Genomic DNA, 25,827 nt, shown 5'->3' with positions numbered 1-25,827 from the left:
AAAGCTAATTACTGGCAGCTTGATTTCTGCAGAGAGCTTGTGGTTTTCCTTCAGCTGTGTCTTCACCTTAGTGGGGTAGAGTCTGTAGTGGCTTTGGATTGGAGCACAACCCTTGGTTTTTATAGTCCTTCAGAAGACCTGTGATTATCAAAATGATTATCATAAATGTCTATGAGGTACCTGCCTTAGCTGTGCCTTAACAAAGACTGTCACCTAGGACTCTCTCCTAGAGTAGATCTCACTGCTCAGGTTTTTACAGATAGTGCTATTGGCATCAAAAACTGAATGAGAAAAGCACTGGTGCTTAGCAGGACCTTCAGAAGCAAAGCATGAGAGAATTTTTATTTATTTTCTTAGGCAAAATACCAAAGAAGAGGAAAAGGGGTTGCAAACTTTCCCTGGAATCTTAGGGTAGGAGAAGAAGGAAATTTCACGGGACAGCAAAGTTGAGCTGAGCAAAGACTGACAGAATGTAAATCTAGGAAAGACTTCTAGAACAGCATCAGCCCTATGAACTGTGGTTAAGGCTGTGCCAGCAGGAGAAATGCAATTGTTCTTCCTTCTTATCTATTTCCTTGGCTGTTCTTCCTGGCATGTGGGTTGGAAGGCAAGGCCATTTTCTTGTAGCTCTGCAGAGGAGGAAGAGGCGCTGCATCAGTGCTTGTAAGGTGTCTGACCAGGCAGCTAAAGCTGCTCTGTGCTGCCAGGCTGTGAGGAGCTGTGGCCCTTGCCCTGTGCTCTAGGCAGGCTGAGGCTGTCTGCTGAGTGTGCTTTCTGTGTTGGAAAGTGAATATGAAGCACCTGAAGGCTGTGTGTCTGCTCCTGCTTCAGCTTCTACAACTCACTGTTGTACTTACAACTGCTTTCTGACTAAAGCCTCATTAGTCTTGTGCCAGGAAGAAGATGGAAAGTTGGAAATACAAAGAAATACCAGAGGGAAGCTGCAGAACCCTCTTATTTTCTCTTGGCTGAAGAGGCAGGGACTTGTGGCCCCTGCTCTCAAGTCACCTGTGTTGTCACTGTGACAGAACTGGGGTCTCCTCATGGCCATGTTGACCTGGGGAAGGTGCAGCAGCCATGGCAGAAGCTGTGCACTGAGCCTCTCAAGGGGCCAGAGCTGAGTTTAGGAGGATGTGGAACATGTCAGAAAAGGTGTGGTTTGATGTGGCTGAGCTGATCCAGGGCCTTGCTGTTGTTACCAGGAGTGTCCTGCTGCTGCCCAGTTCCTTATTTGCCAATTTTCCTGCTTGGTTTAATAGAACCAAGGTAATGAGTTTAAATGATCTTACTGAGAGCTGGCAAGTTGTGGAGGGGGTCATGTGGTTGAGAGAAGGATGATGGAAGGACACTGGAATAATGTGCACTGTGACTGACTTCCCAGCAGTGGCTCAAGTTACATCACTCCTGTAAACCTTGGCTACACCTGGCTGTAGGTGCCACCCCCACACAGCCCCTTAAGAATACTTTTCCCTTAAACACTTGGGATTCAGGTACCCCAGCTTCTCCAAAGTGAGCTGTTGAGGTGAGGTGTTTCCACAGACCAGTACACTTACCTTTTTTTCTTCAGATACCTGTGATCTTTCCATGTCCCTTTTCAATCCTTCCTCCTGCTGCTGCTTGGCTTGTTTCTGCTTTTCCTCTCTGAGCCTTTTGAAGAGAGGAAACAAAGGATGAGTTAAATGCAGCTTGCAGCTACACCAGCTGTGCTTTTGGCACACAGCGTCAACATCTAACATAACATGTTACACCACACCTTCCATCTAACCAGTGGAGCACAGGGGTACACCTGCTGCTGGAGTTTGTTGCTGTGAAGGGTGAGTGGGAAGCACTGCCTGCAGTTGGTCCTGCTCTTTCTGGAGTGATGGGTGGAAAAAGCATCTCTTTGACACAGAGATGCTGGGCAGTTGTTACAGACATGCTCTGCACCCCCTTCAGCAGGGGACTTAAGCCCTGCAGCTGAGCAGAATGCTCCCCAGCTGTGGGGAGGGTGGTACTTGTTCTCTGCCCAGTTCTCACCAGTGTAACCAGGTCTGTGACTCACAGGTGTGGGCTGCTACACTTGGCCCAGAGGGGCACACTGGGGGCCAATTCTGTTGCTCCAGTTCCCCATGGAAGTGAAGTGCTGGGACAGAAATGGGCTCAAGCTATGGAATAGTGGTACAGAGAAACTGCAGCCTTAACCATGTAAACTTGAGGAAAATGTTTAATGCTCTTTGTAGCGTTTGTTGTGTTTTGGTTTTGTTTGTTGGTGTTGTTTTTGTTTTGGTTGTTTTTTGGGGTGGTTTTTTTTGTTTATTTGGGCTCTTTTGGCCGTTTTTAAAAAATGAATTATTTTTATTTGGGGGTAGGGTTTGTAGTATCTTTCCTGAATTATTCTCCTCCATCCCCAGCATAGAATAAATGTTTGTCTTACTTATTTTACAATTTTAGAGTGCAAACCTATTCACAGAACATCAGGAAGAAGCACCATGCCTTTTCCACCACACAGCTGAATAACGATGCAGAGAAAGAGAATAAGCAGAACCAAAACATCACTGTCTGGCTTTAAATCCTCATGTTAATCTGTCTGATCCCCTTGAGGATGGCCAGATACAGTCATCAGTTCAGTTATCTTTGTTATTTGTGAGGTGAAATTTTGTGTAACTGGGCCTACAGGAACATGTCTCATCTTGGGACTTACACTGACTGTGTTAATTGCTACTATTTAATCTAGTAATATAAATCAAACTTAAAAAGTTTTGTAGAAGAAACATTTCAAAGCTGTTGACAAATGCCCTTATGTACATATTAAAGTCTGACAAAATATGAGGGCAAGGTAGACTGTGTTAAATTGAGGTTTAATTTTCTATTTATTCAGTTTAAATTTTGCTACTGTAAATTGTTTTCTTAAAATGATGATTTTTCAGAATCTGGGGTTTTTTGCGAGTTTAGTGTTTTCTGTTTTATTCTTCTAGATTTTTCTACTGTAGTTTGCAGATCTTTTCTAATGAAGCTGTGGGCTGCAGTTCACTGAGGAGGAGATGCAAGTATTGTGAATGTAGAACCCTTACAGAAGTAAAATTGGATGGATTGCTTATGTGGAATTTCAGATTGCTGCTACAGTTTTTTGGGTTGATTTTGCTCTTTCAGCTGTCAACATTTAAAACAGAGATGTTTTCCAGGAGCAGGTCTTGCCTTACCTTGCCCTCTGTTCCTTTCTTATGTCTTTCACAGCCTTTTCTATCTTTGCTGGTGGGATTCTCTCCACGCTGTCCAGTAAATCATTGAGCTGTTTTTCTATTACCTTTAACATCTCTACTGTTGGCAGGTTTGTCTCATTGTCTCCAGTGCACTGGAAATAGACTTCCTGCACCTTCTTGTTCAAACTTGAGAGGATTTTGTCCTGGAGGGAACAGGAGATATGGTGACACAGCTGGGTTTTGCCAAGTGGAACCATAAAAGCCCTCCAAAACCAAAGGAAATCTCTGAAGGAAACACTTTAATCCCCTCAATAAGACTCAATTGCTTGTTTCCTGGTTGGCTAACAGCAATGGCAGGAACAGATGGCTGAATTGAGCCATTCTCCTGTTGATCTCATCTTCCCAGCTTGGCTGTGACCTGGGCCAGGTGGCTGCTGCCCAGCTGTCTCTGGGAGCCCTGCTCCCACCTGGCAGCAGCTGCATGGAGCAGACATTGCCCCAAACCAGCCTTGCTGTAGCTCCATTGCTGGGAAACAGCACTGATCCCTCCCCAGTGCACCCCTGTGTGCTCTGTTCCCGGGGTGGATGTGGCTAGGGGAGGGGAACCACTTGTGCACTCCCTTTGCCTGGATCCCAGCGTGTACCTGATCATCAGCTTCATCTTCCCCAGAGGAAAAGAGCTGAACTTTGAGCTTCAGGTCGGCTACTTTCTCTTCTTCCTTGGCCACGGAGGCTCGGAGGGTGTTTACCTGCTCTTTCAGCGCTGCCAGCTCCTTTTCCCTGGAGGGGAGAGAGGAGGTGTTTGGGCAGGGCACCTCTGGAACACACGCTCTGCTCTCCGCAGCTTGGGCTGGTCCCTCCTGCTGCCGGCAGATGGAGGTAACACTTCAGCCTTTCCTGGAACTTGCACCCACAGCCCTGAAAACACGGGGAACTTCGGGGTTTCTTTATGGAAAAGCAGCTGCTGTGCTGGTGTTGGGGAGGGAGAAGTAGCATTGCTAAATATTCAAGGGTTTTTGGTAAATCAGTGGGGGATCCAGATTACCTTTAAAATTTCACCAAGGAGATAAGCTACATTTTAAACAGGAATATATACATCTACCTGCCATTGACACTGTAGATTACAATGACACTTGGGTTCCCTGCTGTCTTCCTCTAGGGAGGTTTTGCACTGAGTCAGCATTGGTGCTGCTCTGGATCACTCTAGGTATTGTCTTATTTCCTTCTTTGCTCTTCCTTCATAAGAATTACACTATAATTGCATTGACTCCAGGATGCTTAATGCATCATTCCCTAGCCTGTGCCTTGAGGACTAAGGAATTAGTCTGAAGCTCAAGTCTTATCTCCTAAATTAAGCATGTATGGGACACTTTCCTAGGAGCTCAAAGAAAGACCCTGCTGCGTGAACAGCATTACATGTGCTCTGCAGTGTGTGCATGATGGTGAGGTGTGTGTGGGGGCAGAGGGGTCACTTATGTCTGAAAGCTGGACCCCTTCCAGGGACCCCCTTCATCACCTCAGGGTCACACTTACGTGCTTTCACGTGTGGTGATGAAAGTCTGTTGGACCTTGTTCCAATTCTCCGCAATATCCTGGGAGTTCAGGACAAAGGATAAGTTCTCATCCAGCATCTCCATGAAAGTAGTAAGCAATTGCTCAGGATCAGTAAAGTAGAGCTCAGGCTCCTAGAGTGGAAAACACATGTGATTAATCTTTTCCCTCCTCTAGATTCCGTTCCACTGAACTACAAGGAGGTTGGTCTGCACCAACCCTGGCTATTCAAATGTTCTTTCATCTAGAGAGGTCCATGTTTGTCCATGTGCAAACATACATGGACATGCTTCTTGCAATGTGTGTGGCTTTACTGTGCCTCAACAGCTCACCCCAAAAATAAATTGCATTTTGGGGGATAAAAAGCATTGCAAACATCTGTGAGTGGGAAAACTCAATTTCAGACATAAGCCAGTAACTACACGAATTTAAAAATCTTTTATTTTATGATGTCATATCTCACTGCAGGATGGCAAGCATAGAGTTGATGGTAAGGGTTTTGGAAACTGAAGGAGGAAAGTTAAACTAAGGTATTTATAATATGTATCACCAAAATGTGAACATTCAGGAATGTATAAACATACATTATAATTTGCAACTATAGTAACTCCTCCAAACTGTAACTTATGGTTAGAAGGTGAGGGAAATTAGCAACACTGATAAGTGACACAGGACAAACAGAAAATGCAATATTTCAACTTAAGACTTCTGACCTCATCTTCGTCCGAGCTGATTTCACTCTCTGCATCCTCCAGTGAACTTCTGAAAAAGCATTTTGTGTGTTAGGCCCTTAGAGCAATGACAGTGCAGAAGGGGTCTCATCAGTGACATAGGAACATTGTTATTGTTCCCTGTCGCTGTTTACTCCTCTGCACGTTCCCACCTTTGCCTCCCTGTGCCTGTGGGATATTTGGGGGTCAGTAGGGTCTAGGGGTCACACAAACAAGCACAGGAGCTACTTCTGTCCATGAGCAAGCTGCCTTTTGTGCTGCTCTGGGGTGTGCTGGCCAGTGGGGCTGGAATGACACATGAACTGAGAGTGTTGATCCAAATGCCTTTAAACTCCCTTGGAGTGAGTTTAACTCACTCATTTGTTTAATGCTTCTTCCTCTAAACAACGCTGGAAGAGGGGGAAGTGGTGCTTTGCTGCTGTTGGTGGCTCAGTCTGCTCATCACTTTCACTTGTACCTGTCACCCTGTGCCATGAAGGGTTAAAAACCTCTGTTTGCATTGTCTCAGTGACAGCCCCACTTGGGGCAGGCTCTCAGCAGAGGATCTGAGGACAGAGCTCACTTGGAGCAGGTATATAGGTACTGACTTGCACACCTGACAGCTTTCTGTGGTATCTGAGTTTGTTCCAACAAGCCCCAGATCTCGGAATGCCCAGCCAGGGTGAGCAGCAGGATTCCCCTGTGCTGATTCCCAGTCAGCTGCGTGCTCTTTTCAGTCCTTAAGTGTGTTGTTTGCATCATCTGGTACTTACAGTTCTCTTGATAAAAGAGGCTTCAGGAAGTGTTTAAGCTGTGGCCTGACATCCCGTGACCTGAAATCCAAACTTTCTGAGAACAGCAGGGAACTTGGTATATCCGTAAAAGTGACACTGTGGGCAGTGTCTGTGGGACCCTGGTCTGGAGACAAGAGGAGGTGTCCACTTAGAGCCAGAGGCTGTCCCAGGGAGCAGCAGCAGCACTTTGCTGGCACTCACCCTGCTCTGTGGTGGAGGGATGTGAAGCATTTCCTTCATTCCTGGATTCTCTTTCCTTATCCTTTTCTTTTTTGTGCCTTTTTCTGTGTTCCTCCTGCCACTCTTTTGGAGATAGCTGGTAGAGGATGTCCCTGTACATCTTGTACTCCTGCAGGGTGTCCTCAAATCTGGAGATGTCACTGGGTTGAGAGAAGTGGACAAAGTTTGTTAGCAGGAAGGGAAGTTTCTGTTTGAACAGGTTCTTTCTCACTCTTGATATTCAGTTTCATCCAGAGAAGGGGAGAGGGGGCACATTTTTTCATGGATATGCAAATGCAAAAGGGAACCTGCTGTCTGTGGTTCCTCATGTGGAAACTGAGAATCAATCATATTCCCTCATCATATCTCTTGCTATGGTACTGAGCTTGCTAATTTTTAAATTTTTACTTGAAAAGGAATGAGAAATTTTTCCAGCTCAACTCATAATTGTAATTATACTTTTTTTTTTTGATCTTTCCCTAGGTCCCCACTAAAATGCATTGCTTAGTTTTGTTTGGATTTTAATCTGATGTTAAGCATTTAATTTTGGGGTTGGAATATCTTTACTTTTTAAAAAATGTAATTGGAAAACTAGATGAGTTGTTTTAGAAATGAAGCCAGCATCTGGAAAACAAAAGCCAAAACATTTTGATTCTTAAAATTACACATTTTTAGAAATCTATCCCCTGCAAGGACTGTGAAGCTGTAGCACTGTAGGGGCAGGAGTAATGAGCCACCTTACCTTTGGATTTTCTTTATTTCAGTTGTGAGTGCCTGGATCTCTGTTACTTTCTTTGTCTTTGCTGAGGTTTCTCTTTTGGCTCTAGGAAAGGATGCACGAACAAGCCATTAAACAATTTAGTAGTGAGTAGTTAATTGAGGTGCCTATGAAACAGTGAAAAAGATGTGGTATGAGCCCTAGAAATCTGTGTTGTAGATGTATCCCAGGACATGCTTGGTTCCTGCCTGAAGAACCCCTTTCTCTTGGGAAACTATGGCATCCCAGTGTCCAGGCCTCCCTGATGTGGCTGCTGCTGAGCATCAGCTGCAGCTGTGCCCTTGTGATACCTGCAATGGGCCAAAGTGCTCAATTTGCCCCACTGAGGGGGCTGTGAGGGGTTGGGCAGAGGCATCTCCCTCCAGTAAAGGCTGTTGTGAGAAGAATGGAAGTGGTGGAGCCACCAGCAGGGTCCTTGCTGCCACCAGATCAAGGGCTTTTGCAATGAGCGTATTGCCTGGATGTTTTTCTCCTTCCTCTCTTTTATTGAATGTGTAGGAACAAAGTGCCACCAGAACTGTGGGAAACTTAGAGTGTTCAACCAAAACCCTGCAGGGAGGTCAAGCAGCAAATCTCCTGTGTCCAGAATGGAATGGAATAGAACAGTAGTGGTTCCTTCAATGCTCCTTACATTCTCAGTGCTTCAACAGAGTTATTGTGGTTCTCCTTCAGGAACTCATCAAACATGGCAGTGTCCTTCTCCATCCTTCTCTCAGCCTTTTGCAGCTTTTTTTCCTCATCCTTTGCTATGTTCTCCATCTTTTCAATCTCCCCTCGCTTTACTGCAATGGTATGCTGAAATGAGCCCCAAAGGCAACACAGTCACATCAGCTGGTTGGTTTTAAAGCTACACTGGTTTACCTGGTTACCAAATTCCCTGACAGTTGTGGGCAGAGGATTTCAAACTCAGGTGTGTGACTTAGTGCAAGGCAGGTACATGGAGGCCAGGAGTTATTTCAGAAGGAACATAGCAAATAAGCAGTGAATCTAAAGACAGAATTCAGAAGTCCCAGCCCTGCATTAACTCCTGGCTGACAAAGATTGATTCAGTTGTGTTACAGCTCAATAACAGAGATGACTAATGGGAATGTTTGAGCACAGTTACTCCATTCCCTCATGTTGAGTTCAGAATGGCTCCCAGCCACAGTTTATGTACAGGACAGCAGGAGCCAATCCAGCCACAGTTTATGTACAGTTTATGTACAGGACAGCAGGAGCCAAAGATCAGTGTAACTGTGCATCTCACAAATGGGATGGTTTCATGGTGACTGAGTGATGGGAATGATCTACATTCCTTTATTTCTTGGCTGGAAATTACTGGGCTACAGATTCTGAGTGACTGTAAGGCAGGACTTGGACAATCAGTTCATGAGCTCTGATGTGTGCCACCTTGGAAAGATCTCTAGGCATTGATCTCAGGAGAATAAACATCAAAACACAGCAACACAGGGAAGAGTAATTAAGTGAACAGAAAGTAACATGCTGAAAGCCATGTACCTCAAGAAAAAAGATCTGTTTTCTGTCCTGTAGGTAGCCATGGAAGGTCTCCCTGTCGAATGCATAATCTGAAATTAGAATATAAAGTTGCTTAGAATAGAGAGGGGAAAATATGGCCAAGGCAAAGCACAATGAATATGTAGGCTGCCATGAGCATGGATCTGGCTGATGTTGGAGTCAGCAATACTGATTATTGTATTATAGTTATAACCTTGTTTAGGATCAGTTTCATATGGATTTTCATAGAATAAAACTAGGGAGAATGGAGTGGACAATCTGGTCCTTGTCCTCTAGACATTAATGGCAAATCTACTCCTCATGTCAGAGGCAGAAAATCCTGCCTGTATCCGTTAAAACCCAACTTTATGTTGGCTTAGTAGAAAGCTTTCCACCACACAAGATCCTGCAACCTGCAACAACAAGATCCTGGCAACCTGCAACAGCTGGCTGCCAGCTCATTGCTGCAAGGCTGATGGAACCCAGGCTACTGTGAGGGGATGGCTGGAGATGGCTCAGCCATGCAGGGGTTGGCAAAACACAGCACAGAACTGTCTGCACGACCTCACTGAAGTCAGCCAGAGCCAGCTGCTCTGCCCATCCCCTCTTTGGCCTTTGCTCCAGGCTGTTCCCCAGCTGAGCAGCACCACTGCAAAGACAAAACCTGTTCTCCACCTTTTTTCATGGCTAGCTTCCGTGAGAGCATCTCCTGAAGACATTTCAGTCTCTCTTCACATGTCGCCTCTTTTCTGCTCTCCTCTTCTTCCTCCCTTTTCAAAGCTTTCCTCAACCCGCTTTTTGCCTTCATTTTAGTGGAGTAAGTAGTTTTCTCATGGACTTTCATAGTCTTCCTCTTTTCACGTTCCTGTGAGAAGTCAGATATGTGTACAGTTTGATCCTGTGCTTTGTTTGCTGTGGTTTTTAAAGACATGAGTAAGTTATTGACAGTCTGGAAATTTGCAGTGGTGATACCCTGCTGGCGCATATTTGCCTAGTTTATCTGACTAACCACAATAATATTCTCTCTTGCAGCAACTGAAACACTAAATTTCTTAGTACTTGTCATTTTTTGTTGATTTTTTTGTCTTTTTTTGTTGTCAATTTTGTTGATTCGTATTCTGCATCCATCCACCAGCTGTGCAAGTTTGTATCCACTCAGTGTCCTCATTTTTCCTTCTTGAATTATTGCTGTGAGGAAATGGACATTTTCTGAGATTCATCCTTGGAGTCCCCTGGTTAAAAGGAGACAGCTCACTCTTAACCAGCTCAGTCCAACTTCTACAAGGACATTTAAACCATTAAGTTCAGATCTATTCAAACCCACTCCAGAACCTTCTGGAAGGTAAAAGGTGTTCCTGCTCAGTGTTTCACATGGACTGAAGTGTAATTCAGTGCTGTCTGCACAGTTTGGGCCTGGTTTACGGTGAGGACATCACTCAGCAGACATCCTTAGTGCACTGCTTCCTAAGCTCTTCCCCATAATTGCCTAGTGCCCTTCAACCCAAGCAAAAACCAGACTGTGTCAGTCACCAGTGTGAGGTGAGGAGGCCTTGCTTTAGACCTCTTGCCTCCTCTCACACTATAGCAGGCTGTGCAACCCTGTGCAACAATCAGACCTCCCAGAGATCACAGAATCCCAGAGAGGTTTGGGTTGGGACCCTAGGGATCATTTAGCTCCAACACCCTGCCATGAACAGGAGCACCCCACTACGCCAGGCTGCTCAAGCCTCATCCAACCTGGCCTTGAACACTTCTAGGGATGGGGCATCCCTAACATCCTTGAGTGACCTGTGCCAGTGTCACCACCCTCACAGTAAAGAATTTCTCCCTAACATCTAATCTAAATCTTTCCTCTTCTAGTTTAAATCCTCTCCCCCTTGTTCTATCACAATGTGCTTGTGGAAAAAGTCACTCTTTTTTTATAATCACCTTTTAAGTATTGAAAGGTCACAATCAGGTCTCCCTAGAGCATTCTCTTCTCCAGGCTGAGCATCCCCAGCTTTCCCATGAAGAGGTCTTTGATCTCTCATGTGCTAAATTTTGGTATTCTGTTGGGTGGGTGCCTGCCTTAGTAACTGCTTGTTATATAGTTTAGCCTAAAGTGTGTGTACATACCTTCTGTGCCTTCTTAATTTCCTTGTCCCTCATTGAGAAAAGTTCAGTATCTGATGGGACTTTAAATGGATTTTTCATTGGGTTTTTTTCATCCTCTCCTGTGCTTTCTGGGGAAAAAAAAAAAAGAAAACAAAAAACCAAAAAACAAACAAACAAAAAAACCACTCCGAACCAAACAGAAAAAAACCCAGGATGAGGATGTAGAAGATGTGAAGCTGAATGTCTGGACCCAGTGCAAAGGGAGTGGGATGTGCTGTGTCACACCTGGAGTGTGGGCAGATGTCTAACAATGCTGGATCAAGAGCAGGGAGCTGGACAGGGCTTCTGGGAAGCCAGTGACAAGACTGAGACCTCTGTGTGGTTTGTTCACTTGGCCATATCTGCTGAACAACATTTCAGCCAGGGATTTTTCTGTCTGTAGCTCTTTTACCCATTTCATCTGTTTTGGGGCAGAAGAACCTGACTTCAGGCCTCTCCTCTGGCTGACAAGGAAACATTGCTGGAGCATTGTGTCCTTACCTGACAGCAGGTGGGTTTCCATTTTAAGTTTGGAAGAGAGACTTTTAGATGTTGATGCTGTATGTCAGGGTGGTGTCTTTGACCCTGGCCCAAAAAAAAAAATCATAAATCAGTCAGCTGGGATCTGCCAGTAATTGATGTGATAAGTTTTACAGCAGTGACAGGCCTAGGAGCTTTTGTATCTTAACCCCTGAGCCCTTAGTGTCTGTAGCAATTAACAAAAAGCTCCATTAAACTGGAAAACACATATGTTCTGAACTCCAGAAGGAGATGTTCACCCCTGCCTTATGTGAAAGCTGTGTAAAACGCAGTCCTCCTCACATGTAAACTGATGGGAAAGCAACAACAAAACAAATTTGGAGACAGCAAGCAACCCAAGTCCCTTGTCTGTTTTTCCATCAGTCACCACTTCTGACCCACACCCATGCTTTTTCATCCTCCTGTCACTAGTTCACAAGCTACATTTTTACTCACTAAAGCTCTTCCCAGTAATTGCTTCAGCATTGTGGATTTCTTGCAATAAGCATGAATGATTGTTGGACAGCACAGACACACTTTACAGAACTCTGTTGCCTTTCATTTTAGGTTGGCAAACTGTTGAAGGTTATTTTACTGTTTCTCTGACTCCAGTCTTTTGTAGTTTTTGCTATGGATCCTAAGGGACAAGCCATAGCTGGAATGATCTCATTTACAAAGAACAGATAGAGCATTGTTAAAGCTATCCTTTAATCACCAAAGGCAGCAAGCTGGGCTTAGTGAGGTATTAGTTCAGTTGATGCAATTCTGCTGCTGGCACCATTCCTGACCTGCACTGCTATAAGATGCTGTAGAAAATATCCTCTTCTGCTTGCACTAGTTTTAGGGCTATTTTAGAGCACCAGTTTTTGCTCTGAAGAGCCTCCAGTTTTTATGTATTTTGAGCTAAACTCATCTGGCCTAATTTCCATGTCTGTCCTTGGTGCTTTGTGTTTTTCTCTGCAGCTGCCCAATTAGTAACTTATTCTTTGGAGGTGTCAAACTTTCACTGTTGATGAGACACAGAGGCTGAGGTAGAATTTAGGGTTTTGAATATATCCCAAATATTCTGTCTCTCCTTTTCAGTTCTTGAAGTACATTTTACCAAGAACCTCCTTGACTGTTACTTAGAGTTCAGACCTCTCTGACCTTTGCTTAGTGTAAGGGGATATTTTTCTCTAGGGTCTCTCATCTACAACCTGGAACATCACCTCTGCTGCTGATTTGAGTTTTGGAGAAAACTCCATTAGGGCAGGAGTGGGCAGGCAGTCAATTCCCTAAAAACAGTTTGTGAACCTCACAGAGCAGTCCACCTGGAGCTTCAGCCCTCTGCACACCTTGATTTCTGTACTCTAAAACCTTTATCACAAGAATTTTCTTGTTCCTGTGCTTGATTTAAATTCCTCCTACAGGCGATGGGTCTGAAAAGCAGGACTCGACAGTGGCATGTGGAAAATAATTGTCAGTGCAACCCTCAGAGTTAAAAAGTGCTTTATAATAGAATTTTAGCTAAGTATAGGAAACTGTATCTATGATTAACTTATAAATATTCATTTTATTAAAACATTTTTTGTTTGAGGTTGCTGGGTTTTTTTATAGGTTGTTTGCACAGCACTTTGGAAATAATGCCAGGAGCTACAGAAGCTCTAGCTCTGCTAATTTATAATTATTAAGCTCAATAATACAAATTTAAAAAGCTTCATTGCTAGAATCATGTGGCATATATTTCACTGCCTCTGACATTATATTCCAGTAGCTGTGTACCAGTAGTACATGAATCAGTAGATAAGGCATTCATGGTTTTCATTCACTGAAACCTTTATTTCCCTAGCATCAGGCTGCTGAGCAAAAAAACCCAAACCAACAAACAAAACCCCCAAAACAAAACAAAAAGCGAAAGTAAATACACAGGCAGATGTAAAAACGAGTGCATTAAATGTTTCCACCGTGTTCCCAGAGCAGAGGATGTCACACATCCGTCCCTAGCACAGTTCTCTGCACGCCCTCCTCACCCGCTGTTCCACGGTGTCTCACCCAGCTGTGTCACCCAGAGGTGTCACCCAGGATGTCCCTCTCACCCTGGGGTGTCCCTCTCACCCAGGGGTGTCGAACACAGTGGTGTCACCCCGGGGTGTCTCTCCCACCCAGGGTGTCCCTCTTGCCCAGGAGTGTCTCTCTCACCCAGTGGTGTTTCTGTCACCCAGGGGTGCCTCTCTCACCCAGAAGTGTCACCCAGGGTGTCCCTCTCACCCAGGGGTGTCACCCAGCTATATCTCTCTCACCCTGGGGTGTCTCTCTCACCCAGGGGTGTCACCCAGCAGTGTCCCTCTCTCACCCAGGGGTGTCCCTCTCACCCTGGGGTCTCTCTCCCCCACCCCTACCAGCAGTGTCCCTCTCCCCAAGCAGTGTCCCTCTCACCCAGGGTGTCCCTCTCACCCTGGGGTCTCTCTCCCCCCCAGCAGTGTCCCCCTCACCCAGGGTGTCCCTCTCATCCTGGGTCTCTCTCCCCCCCAGGGGTGTCCCCCTCACCCAGGGTGTCCCTCTCACCCTGGGATCTCTCTCCCACCCAGGAGTGTCTCTCTCACCCAGGGTGTCCCTCTCACCCTGGGGTCTCTCTCCCCCCCAGGGGTGTCCCCCTCACCCAGGGGTGTCCCCCTCACCCAGGGGTGTCCCCCTCACCCAGGGTGTCCGTCCCCGCGGCTGCTCAGGCCGGGCTGTGGCTCTCGGGCCCGGGCCGGCGCTGCCGCCTCTGTTTGCGCTGCCATGGAAACGCGCGCTCCCGCTGCTCGGTGCGCGGGCACGGCTCGGCTCGGCCCGGCTCGGCTCGGCTCGGTCCCCGGGCCCAGGGCCACAGCCCGGGCTCCGCAGACCCCGCAGGGGTCCCGAGTGGCCTCGCTGGGCCTGGAGCTCCCTGTGAAAGGAGCAAACTGCCCTGCTCGGAGAGCTCTCCCTGCCTTGCTGCCTTCATTGCTTCACTCCCCCTCATTTCAGGCTGGGAGTTGGGTGTTTAAACCCAAGCAGAGCAGCGGGTTGAGGAAATGGGAGCTGGGGCCCCTGTTTGTGGAATGAGCATCATTTATAATTTCCTGATCTCTGCCTTGGTCTGTCTCTTTGCAAGGTGTGAACAGCCACGGTTTGGAGAGTACAGGATGGGTGAACAAACTGGCATTTATTGAAAGCTGCCCAAATCAAAAATGCTACAGAACCCCCAGCATCACCTTCTGAAATACCATATAATTTTATAGAGGGTTTGATAAAATATTATTTATTAAAAAGCAGTATGTTTTCATAGAGGAAAAGATCCTTAAATCCCCTTATTTAACCTTTCTGAGAAGACCAAATTGGTTCCAAATGGATCGTGCTCCTCTTTAGACCGTTTGGAATCTCTATTAATACAATTTCACTTTTCAGAAATAGCAGTTTCTTTCATTTTTTGATAGATTTCCAAACAGCTTTCTCTGTCTGAATAACTCATGCAATATATAGCATGAACTTCTGTAAGTGCAAACTCCCATTTGATTGTTAGAATTCTTTTCTGTAATTGCTGATTATCAAGAGACTGGATTCAGGCAACAGAAGAAAAATGCTTGTACAGAAAGAAATTTTCTTTATTCTGCACATGAATGCTTTGATTTCTAGCAGTGATGCAGAAAACCATAGTGCTATCTTTAGTATATTTTGGGATATTTACCAAATGCATTGAGGAGTATGTATAAAAAATGACATTGCAGAATAATTTCTATTAAAAAATCAGGAGTAAATTGTACTAAAGATGCATATTTTCTAAAGGCTTAATATGAAATGGTCTTTGTTCAGAAACACCAGTTTATTACAGAATTGTGAACTTGTCACAGTGGAAACATCACAGAAATAGATAAGAGGAACTAAAGACTTTTGAACAGCTCTGGCTCTGGCTGGCATAATCTCTGAATCAATGTATTAAACATTTGTACATCCATTGCTCTGTTCTGAACTATCCTTGCTAACCAGTTATTTCCCAAAAGCAGAACAGAGGTTATTTAAAAGCAGAGATGTATTTTGTGAATTCTTGGAAATGTGCAAGCTCTTCACATCTTGGTACATTATTGGTTCACAGGCCATGAGCTACTTAGGCTTTGCATTTCCTTGAGGGCACAGAAGTTTTTAGGGCCAGAAGGACATCTGGGCTCTATTCTTAGCCACCATTAACTTGGTTAGTGGATGGAATAAATAGCATGTGCAACATCATGGGAAAATCTGCCTGCGAGGAGCAGGCTGTGCAGCTGACCATGCATCTCCTTAGGGGTAAGGGTGCTTCAGGGCACCCCAGGTTTTGGGATTGTGAAATGTTTGGTGCCCAGCTGAGAAAGCCAGGCAGCTGGCATGGTAAGAGTGGCAGGTGGCTGTTTATCTTTCCAGCAGCATGCCTGAGATTTGGGGATTTGTGATTTTGTTAGGATGCAGGATTGGGATTTCAGGATATTTTGATTTCTTTGCTCCCTTTATTTTTTCATGAAGGGGCTGCTTGTCTTCTCCATTCAGTCCCCATGTTGGTACACAGGGATGCTGATCCCCTCCACAGAGGTACTGCAGGGGTTAATTAGTGTTGGCAAAACGTTTTGAAATGGATGATTGAGAAACGGATGATTGAGAGATGAAAGCTGAATCAGTCCCTGCGTAATGAAATCTTGCTCTGTATGGGAACTCCCTGTGTACCCAGGGATGCTGCACAGGCCTCTGGGCACCATCTCCCCATTGCCTGGAGTCTCCTCCAGAGTCTCATTTATTGCAGAATTCCACTTCAATCTGTGTGATGTGAGCCCCAACGTGCCACAGAGAGAACAGCCTGGCAGCACCCAGCGAGCACTGTGGAAATACCAAATGAGCTGGAGCTTTTTCTTTCTCTGGAGCTCTTTTTATGCCCTTTTCCAGTGAGTTGTGCACCTGCAGAACCCAGAGGATCTCGGGAGGAAGAAGGGAAAGGTGGATCCTGTTCCTGTGGTTAGAGACAAAGGAAGGAGGAGGTATGCTGGAGTGAGTGCCCACAAGACATGACCTACAAGAGCTCTGTGGAAGGTGCTGCAGGCAGCCCTCTGCTTTAGTAGGGTCTCTGGTGAGCTGCCAGCAGAAGTTTCCTGCTGGTGGGTCTCTTTGAGACACAGTTCTCCTGCCTTTCTCCTGCTGTGGGCAAGCAGATGATTGTGGAGATCCCACAGGGATTATATGGCTGCTCTCACACTTCCTTCAACTATTGTGCACACTCCTGAGCTTGCTAGAGACGCTGAAAGGGGGCGAAAGAGGGACCAGGTAGCTCTGCATTTGTCCTTTATTCACAGAATAAACCCCTGCATCAGCAGCACAGCTCAATGAAAGATGCTGAAAGAAGCAGCACTGGAGACCATGTCCATGCCATCTGATCCCAGCCTGTCTCTGTTCCACCGTGGAGCATCTCCCTTCCCAGCACCAGACCCTTGGGAAGGCCACACGTGCTGCAGGATAAAACAGATCCAGGGCCTCTCACCAGCAGCAGGGATCTCTCCTCTCTCCTCAGCGCACAGGGAGGTGCAGGCCTCGTGGAAAGGGGATTACCATGGCTTGGGGTGAAGCCATGCAAAGCAGAGGAGCAGCTCCAGCAGGAGGCAAAGCAGGAGACTCCCAGGAGCATCAGCAAAGCTCTGGTACCCGAGAGCTGCGGCCCCGTGGGCTACAACCACCGGCACTTCCCTTGCCCCCTGCTCCTTCCAGCTGAAGCTTACTCGCAGGAAGGCTCTTATCTCAAAATCTTAAGATGGAAGATTTTTTTTTTTTAAATCTCAAAAATGTCGCCGGTCACCTTTGCTTGGCCAGAGCCAGCCACGAGATGGCGGCAGCCACGAGATTCCGCGCTGGGATCTGGCTCTGCCCTGTTTCCCACCCCGGCTCTTCCTATAATGTGCCCCTTTCACATTATAGACGAGGTCTCCAGGTCTGACGAGCACCAAGAAACCTTCTTCCTCCTCTGGGCTGGAGGAGAAGTGACGCCGAGGGAGGCTCTGAAAGAAGATCTGTGAGCTGAGCTCCCATCTTTGCAAACCAGCTGATGGAGCAGAACCACCTTGTCTCCTGATCCCCAGCCCCCAGGGTGTTCATGGGATGTCTCATCCAAAGTGAATGTGCACAATTCTTTCAAGAGCTCAGGTTTCAACCTGGCGGATCAAAATTGCTGAAGTTTCTGAAGGGCCATATGTAAATTAAGTTCCTGTCATTCTTCCTTTCACTGCAGCTACTCAGGGGTGTGATGACTTGGACAGCGAGCAGCAGGTGCTCAGTGATTTGTATTTCACACTTGTTCTTGCTGAGGATGCAGGCTCCTTCCTGCTGAAGAGAAAATGTTCTGCAGTCTTCAGCCTGGGATCCTGGCCAGAGCTGGGACAGTTTCTTTTGCAATGCAAAGCTAATTCTGGTGTGTGCTGAGACATCTGCACACAGATAAGGTGTGTGCTTTGCTCTGGCTCCCAGCTAACATAGCCAAGGCCATGGAGGATTGGCTTTTGCTCCCTGACATGTGGCTCAGGCAGTGTGGGACTGCTTGGTGGTGCTGTAGCAGAGCCTCGTGCGGATGCAGGGGAAGATGACAGAATCTCAGGGTAATGCTGCTGGAGAGGGACCTCTGCAGGTCTCTTGCCCAGCCTCCTGCTCGAGGCAGGGATAACTTCCAAGTCATACCAGCCTGCCCAAGGCCTTGCCCAGCTCTTTTGGAAATCTCTGAGGGTGGAGATTTTGTCAAGTCTCTGGACAATGGAGGCTGAGATCAGGGAGGCTGAGCCTGGGTTCAGTGGGGTGACCCCCTGGTTTGCTCTGGTAAGGATATAAATAAACAATATGGTTGCATTTTCAAGGCCAGCTCTGAATAACCACGTAGACCTGGTTCTCAGATGAAAACTGTAACTAGTTCCAGACTTCCCTCTGAGCTCAGTTCTTTTGGGAACTAGAGATTGCATTTGGCCCATTGTGCAAAAGAGAGGCACAAAGCTGCAGCCAAGGAGACTTTCTTAAACTGGACTATAAATCCACATTATTTGCACGGACAAATGACCCAGGAACCTGAGACTGAAACTTCATGATTTTGCATTAAGCTCTTGAGGCATAGTTCCAGCCTTTTTCCTGGCTCTTGCTTTGTGGCAAAACTTCAGCTGCTGTCACTGCATGGGAACTGATCCAGCTGAAAAATACCCTGCCTGAGGAAAAGATCCTTTTTTATCATGGTCACTGTGATGGCTTGAGGAAGAGGGACACATGAACCAGGGAAAGATGGAATTGCCCCTTTCAGTGACAGCCTGTGTTTTGATAATTTAGGAAGATAGTAAAACTGCAGCTGGTAAAAAGGGCTGATCCTGCAAGTCCTACACACAAATTTTCTTCAGCAGGAACTTATGGAGCACAGCAAAAGGGATTAATAAACCAAAGGTATGGGCTGAGCTGCAAAAGGAAGCACATGCTTCATGACTCCAAGCTCTTTCTGTTCATGTGGAATGGATTAAAGACAAAACCAACCCTGTTATGCACTTTGCTCCTGAGCTGTTTTGATCCTATCTTCTTCTCCAGAGAAGCTTGTACAGGAGCTATTATCTGTAACTCAAAACTGTGGCTCATATTCCCTGGGTAACTCATGGGATCCACTTCTCCTTGCCAGGGAATGAGGCATCACTGGGTTCCAGCTGCAGTGGTTCAGGAATGTTTAGTGCCAGCCTGGTTGTTTTCTTGCAGGATCTGCCTGTTTGCATCTGTATTTTGAGCATGGAATACTGTGCCACATAGAAACACAGTGACTGTGCTGATGCTGGGCAGGGGATCTCCTGTGGATCAAGCACCAAATCCACGTTTGATGTCTGTTTAGCTGGAGTCATGGACAGCACAAACATGCTCCTCACGCAACAACAGCTTTATTACTCAGAAATGCTTTGAAATTCCAGATCCCGTTCCTATTCTTTTTGCCTGCACTGGTGTGAATGACCGCTGTTCTCCTCCCCACTGAGATGTCAGCAGATCCTGTAGGTTGTTTTCCACTGAAATGTCTCTTCTTAGGTAAATATTACATCTGGGGTTGCTTTGCCAGTGGCTTTCCTACCTGGAGTTTGTACAACAGGTCAATGCCCTGCTGGGAGATAAGAGGAATACTTGCTGCCAGTGCTGTTTGCTGCTGTGAAATGCCACCCTGCTCTTCCCTCATCAGTTGCTCCTCCAAAGTTTTTTGAATGTTGCTTAAGTCCTGGAGGTTTTTGCAAATTGAGGGAAATTTAAGACAAGATGTTGAATGTTTGGACAGAGCAGAAGGACTTGTTTATTGCAACAGCCATGACTTGTAAATTATTCATCTGTGTGTAATTGAAACGCTCAGATCCTCAAAGGTCATGTTACAAAGAGTGAGGTGAAGGATCAGCGAGCTTCCAGCAAAACAGGAAGGTTGGCAGGTCCTGGGGAAGCCTTCTCCATCCACCTGCATTTCCTTCGTGGCAGTGCCTTTTTGCAGATGAAAACTGAGCTCTCAAGAAGTGAAGCAATGTACAAGCACGTGTCTGGGAGGGGGAGAGGCCGTGTGTAAAGTACTTTCCTCTGTCAGTTTTCCCTCCAGTGGGAAGCACAGGTTTGAAGCCTGTTGCAGTGAAACATTTACACAGTCTGAGGGCACAGCCCAAGAATCAGCACACACACAGTGGGCCCTGGGCTCTGTGAAATGGAGAAGTTGTTCCAAGGACCAAGAGGGAGCAGAATAGCTGTGTAAGCAGAAAATAATCCAGTGCAGTTCCACTCAGCAGTCCTGTCTCCAGACAACACCAAACTTCAGCTAATTAAAAAGAGCAGATGCTAGCTGGAACGTTAATTGGAACAGCTATCAACTTTTCTCTGTGCTTAAATCTGTATTCTACCTCTCTCATTCCAGGTTTGGAGAGAAAAAGTTAACCCTTCAGGTTGTTTATTTATTTTTTAGGCACAGCATGTCCTTAGAAGAGAGCATAATAAAAGTTCTATGAATAGGTTTAGATCCAGTTTGGTTTTTTTTTCAGTTGAAAACAGTTCTCTGTAAAATAATGCAGAACCATCATCACAAACAGCACTCTCAACCCTTCCCTCTCACTGTGCTGTCAGTAAAGTGATCTTGCTCAGCTTTCAGAGGCCTTGTAGCAGTGCTGGGCACAGAGCCAGCTGCTCTTCTTCCCTGTATGTATTGTATTAGATGGACACCTCTTCGTTAACCTGGGCTCATTTGTTCCCCTCAGCCTGTATTCCTTCTCATTAGACTTGATGTATGATCAAGAAAAGAAAGTGCAAACAGCTCAGCTGACATCTGATACACTTATAAATAGCCTTTCTGCCCTGCTACATCCCAGCGGGAGCGAGCACTTGGTGTATCACACTCTTCCTGGAACTGGGATGCTATCGAAGATTTTCCCCTAAAGCAGCCAAATTTGGACTCTGTTGGAAACTGGGTGCTTGAATGCAGGCACCACTGGTCTGTTCCAGATTGGCAGTTCCTTAGTCTTGTCCTAACCTCCAATTCTTAAGAGATCAGGCAAAGGCATTTTTCGAACAGTGAGGCTCTTCCACTGCTCCAAGCCCTCCCTGTAACTGGCAGAAGCTCCCTCAGCACAATGACGAGCCCTGGACTTTTTCTACAACTCTGCTCACACTCCACCCCAAGCTCCTGTTACTCCCTTCATTCCCAAACCCTGTTTCCTCCCTCTCCCTCAGGGCTGGATCACATCTCCTCCCTGGGCTCACCGAGTCCCTCACAGGTCTGGCAATCCTTGTTGAGATGTGTCCTGTGTGCTGTCACGAGCACCAGTGTTCCCAACTAAACGCAATCTGCTCTGGCTTCCAGTGGATGATGAGGAGGGTATCTCTTAACCCCCTTACTTCTGCTGACCTCCTTGGGTGATAACTATTGTCATTCCCACACCTTACTGGCACTGAATGATCCTTAAATTCAGCTCCCAAAGACATGGCCAGGGAGTGATGAATTTAGGCAGGAGAGCTATGGAGGATTACAGGGTTGATTGAGATATTACAGATTATTCCTGAATCATATTCTTGTAGGTCTGATGAAAGAAATGAGTCAGATCCTTCCAACACAGTTTGACCTGGCAGATGCAGCCAGCTCAGAGGCTGTGTGAGGAGCTCACAATGTTTTGCAAATGGAATAAAGTTCATTTAACACAGCAGGCCTGTATTTGCTGTTAACTCAAAGGCCTCTCACCTGAAAACAACCTGCAGATCACTTACCCCATCACTGCCTGCAGCAGGAATTAGCTCCTGAGAGCTGCTGGTGGTGAAGGAGGTGGGTATTTCTGAGACATGACTCTTTCCCCAAGGCAGGGTAAAGGTCTTTTTCCTGTGATGCTGAGTTCATCATTGAAATACTCACAGTCCCTGTTCCCTTTTTGGATAGCCAGGACTCTGCCCCAAAAACGCTTTCCTGCCTCTGGGCTGTCTCTCTCAGCAATGCTGCCAATTTTGGTCTCACTGTAATTTTGCTGATTTTTAGCTGCTTTCTCTTCCTAGGTAGGAATGCTCTCACTACCAAATGACACCTGTTTCCCATGGGTCTCTTCAGCCTGTAGGAAAAATGTTCTTTCCCCCTAGCTCAGCATGTAATTTTGCTGGTTTTTAGCTTCCTAGGTAGGGATTCTGTCACTACCAAATGACACCTGTTTCCCATGGGTCTCTTCAGCCTGTAGGAAAAATGTTCTTTCCCCCTAGCTCAGCTGCAGGCAGGCATCTCCTGGGGCCAGTGGATCAGGCAAGCAGCTCCCTCTGACTCAGTTCTCCTGCTGAGCTCTCAGTGCTCTCTGCCTTCTGCATGTGCCCCGTTGACTACAGACAGCCACAGGTTGACAGCTCACACCTGACCAATGGTGGATTTTGAGACATTTAGAGGTTAGGAGGTGAAATGGGAACTTGTTTCCTATTGTTTGCCTCCCGTGTTCTGTCAGCATCTCCCCCTCAGCACCCACCCCAAAGTCTCTGCCTGCCAAGCCTCTGCTGTATTCTCTTTTCCCTCTTGGGCAGCTGCAGGTTTAGACTCTCCCAGCCTGTTTTCCTCCAGCAGGAGACAAGCTGATGTGCATCCTGCACAGCCTGTGTCCCTGCAGCCCATCCCACTGCTGCAGGGCACTGCCCAGTGCTGGGTGCATCCCTCGGGGTGCCCAGAGCCTGTTTGCAGCTGAGCTGTCTGGAGAGAGCATTAGCATTGCTGCATGGGGACAGAGGGCAGGCTTGTGGTTGCTCCCTGAGTTGTTCTTTGTGGCTGCTCACTCTGCCTTCATGCCCCAGAGATGTGAGGTGTGTCCCGAGGCCAGACTTTCCCTGTGGAAAATGGGGCAATGGTTCTCAGAGCCTGCAATGGGAATTTCTCTGGGGCATGGCAATGATTTCACCTGGCTGAATGCAGACTTGTGCCAGGTTAAACCATCAGCCTTGAATGCCTCCTCTGTTCTTGTTCCAAAGCAGCTTCTAAATTAGAAATCCTACCACCTGCATTTGATATGGGCAGGGATTTTGCAATACTGGGAGGCTGAGTCAGGCACAGAGGCGAGAGCCATTCCTGCTGCTGAAAGGTTCTGTTGCATTCAGTACCCACTGCAATCGTTTCCCTCCTCACCCCATCTCCCCAGGGGTTGAGCAAGACTGGCAAAGCTGGTCAGCTCAGCACCAGAGGAGCAGCCCTGGGGGCACTGGCTGACTCAGCAGGGACTCTGCTCCCTGCCTGCTCATGGCTTTTCCCCTGTCAGCAGCAGCATGGCCAAGGTAAATTGCCTGGTTTTGGAACAGCTTTGGTTCCTGCTGCTGAGATTGGCAGCCTCTGAACCTTTCTGATATAGCAGCAGAACACCATCCAGGTATGGAAAACAGGCTGACCCTCTCCAGTGGTCTGCCACGTGTGTGTTACATTTACTGATCCAAATTTCCCTAGACGGTACCCTGAAGGGAAATCATCTGATTCCTGTCTTTCAGATCCAGGCCCCTTTGCCAGTTCCCACTTTTAAAGCTTCCCTGATAAAATCTAATGGAGCACATTCAGGGGTGGCTCATTCAGCTGTGGGAAAGGGTCTTGTAAAAAAAAGAGTGCTTAGACTTCTGTTATCCTAAGTTTCAATGCTTTCTGAGCCTGGTCTGTGACTAAACCATGCTCAAGGGATTAGTTAAAAGACTCTTATTCATTTTATTGATACTTCTTCTAGCAACTTGTTAGTAATTTTCTGCTTTTGACTCTGATAAATGGGAAATCAAAGAGTTTTATCAGTACAACACATCTATGTTTTGTTGCAGCAGAAGTTCCTAACTGAAGGAATTGTTCTGAGTTTTGTTCAAAGCATTGCTTTGAGCCAAGCCCAGTGAAACCTCCAGCGGATTGCCTGATTTACCTTCCACTCTCCATACACTGCTACACCTGGGATTTCATGCTCTGCTCATCCTGGGCCATAGCTTGATCGCTTTTCAGGTGGTAAGTCCTGCAGCTCCATTAAGGTATGGCTGCTCAAGACAGCCCCTTGAAGCAGTCCACGTGGCTCCTCAGCAGGTCTGCAGGCTTAGAGTCAGCCAAAGAAGGCTCCTGGCACATTTTCCTCTTGAAAGTGGGTGTGAGGGAGGAGGAGGCAGCAGTTATTGAGCTGACAAAATTTCTTGTCTCCTGCCTGAGTCTCTGTGGGCTTCAAAAGAGGGTTGAGAAATGCCAAGTCCTTGGGCTGGCCCTGTCCCATGCAGGGGCTGCCTTCCAGTGTGGCCCAGGAGCCTCTGCTCAAGGTGATTTTTTTTTCAGCTTTTACACCTCTTGTTTGGGTGACTGACATTTTTCTGCTGGCTTGTGTTTTTATGAGGATTCTTCTCACCCATTGGGCTCTGATGACTGGCCACCTTCCCATTGCTGGTGTCCAGCAAAGCCGTGGCAGAGCTGAGCTCAGCCGCGGTGCCTGCGCCTGCTCCGGCCCTGTCCCGGCTGCCTGGAGCTCCCCCAGCAGCTCTGCTCAGCCTGTTATGGCAAAAGCTGAGCTCTCATTCCTTTTCTGAAAAGCCTCCAACCCTCTTGATTCTTTGGGCCAGCTTTGAGCCCAGTGGTTCCTCTGTCTGGACAGAAATGTTGGCCCTCAGTGTCCTCCTTGGAGGTGACATCCCACACCTGAGTCCAGCACTGAATCATTTGTCCCAAGCATCCTGGGAGTGTCCTGGGGCTCTCTGTGTTCCTGCCTGTGTCCAGTTCCTTTGGCTGCATTGGAGATCTTCTGTGTGCTCTTCTTCCCTCCCACCAACTCCAAAACCATCACCATCCTCTGGCTTCGCATGAATTTCTTTTGATTCTCTTTCCTGGACAAGGCCTAAACATCTCCACACATTTGTGCCAACCGATGGGACCCTGGGATATTTGTAGCCTTTATTTCTCTTTATCAAACCCATTTGAATTAGGCAGTGCCCCCAAAAGAAAAAAGCAAATAAGGATTATTGAAACCCTCTCCTTTACCCCATGCAAACAGCCCTGCCTGTGAGGGCAAACAAGTCTTTAGTCCATCATTTTGCTGTTCCACAATGATATCCCCTCTCAGTTTAAAATGTTTTTGCCTGGTGGCAAATTATTAAACAGCTTTTTGAGCCGACTTGCACCAATTTCTTTGCCAAACTCCTGCCATTCCTACCCACTTGGGGCTGATGCTGGTGGTGCTGAGCTGCTGGAGGCAGGGATGTGCCTGATCCCTCAGTAAAGCCTGTCCTGGCATTGCACAACGTGCCCGTGCTGGGGGGCCATGCGCAATCCCTGCCTGGGACAGATGTCTGAGCTGGATCCTGCTGGAATGACGTCAAAGGCTGCAATATTGTCCCTCTCCCTGGGGCTGGCAGGGCCTGGCCTGTGGGGCTGCCACTGCCTTGCCCCTCCATTCTTCTGCCACCAAATGGCAGCACAGGTGTCCCCTGCCCCTTGGCACGGTGGGGATCTGCTCACACTCCCAGGTCTTCCTGCAAATTCCTGCTACTCTGGAAACCTCTGACTGAAAGCAAACAGGGCTTGATTTTAAAGGGAGCATCCTCCATTGTTGACCTGTGAGCAGATAAAAGTTCAGCAAACTCACAGCCTTTGCTGTGCCTGGGACACAGACTGGCACAAACAAATGCCACTTGTCGTGGAGCTACGGCAGCCAGCACAGCAGAGGGGATCAGTAAATCCCTGGATGTGACTTGGCACCGTCTCTGTGGCACTGATTAGGAGGACAGGAGTTATCTGTGTGCAGCTATTTTGGATGCCTGTGTGAAAGGCTGCAGAAGGCAGCAGCAGCAGCCTCAGCTGGTACCAAAAAAGCCGTGGTGACATGGGGTGACACACACTGCTGCACCTGACCCTTTGCCACAGTGAGGTTTCCCAGCACTGCAGGGCAGGAGGAGACTGGCACATCCCTGGGGCAGGACTTCCCTGAGGCACCCAGCTCTGCCCTCCCTGGGGGCTGTGGCAG

The 25,827-nt window shown here is 47.0% G+C and overlaps 1 protein-coding gene across 1 annotated transcript; it reads right to left on the bottom strand.

Annotated features, from left to right (window-relative positions):
* Nucleotides 1-97: 97 nt before the first annotated feature.
* Nucleotides 98-14,147, bottom strand: CFAP100 (cilia and flagella associated protein 100). The gene is made up of 15 exons (XM_039734356.1): nucleotides 14,054-14,147; nucleotides 11,360-11,443; nucleotides 10,841-10,947; nucleotides 9,401-9,590; nucleotides 8,729-8,796; nucleotides 7,863-8,026; nucleotides 7,196-7,276; nucleotides 6,436-6,614; nucleotides 6,214-6,358; nucleotides 5,444-5,492; nucleotides 4,713-4,864; nucleotides 3,824-3,959; nucleotides 3,180-3,382; nucleotides 1,554-1,647; nucleotides 98-629 (listed from the first exon to the last, which is right to left on the bottom strand). The coding sequence occupies exons 2-15, from the start codon at nucleotides 11,379-11,381 to the stop codon at nucleotides 564-566; spliced, it is 1,656 nt and encodes a 551-aa protein (XP_039590290.1). The 5' UTR covers nucleotides 11,382-11,443; nucleotides 14,054-14,147; the 3' UTR covers nucleotides 98-563.
* Nucleotides 14,148-25,827: the final 11,680 nt, after the last annotated feature.

This window comes from Passer montanus, unplaced genomic scaffold, assembly GCF_014805655.1.
Source record: "Passer montanus isolate IOZ18808 unplaced genomic scaffold, ASM1480565v1 scaffold9, whole genome shotgun sequence".
In the NCBI taxonomy this organism is placed as follows: domain Eukaryota; kingdom Metazoa; phylum Chordata; class Aves; order Passeriformes; family Passeridae; genus Passer; species Passer montanus.
The sequence above is the reverse complement of the archived record's forward strand: the minus strand, read 5'-3'. Positions and strand labels throughout refer to the sequence as shown.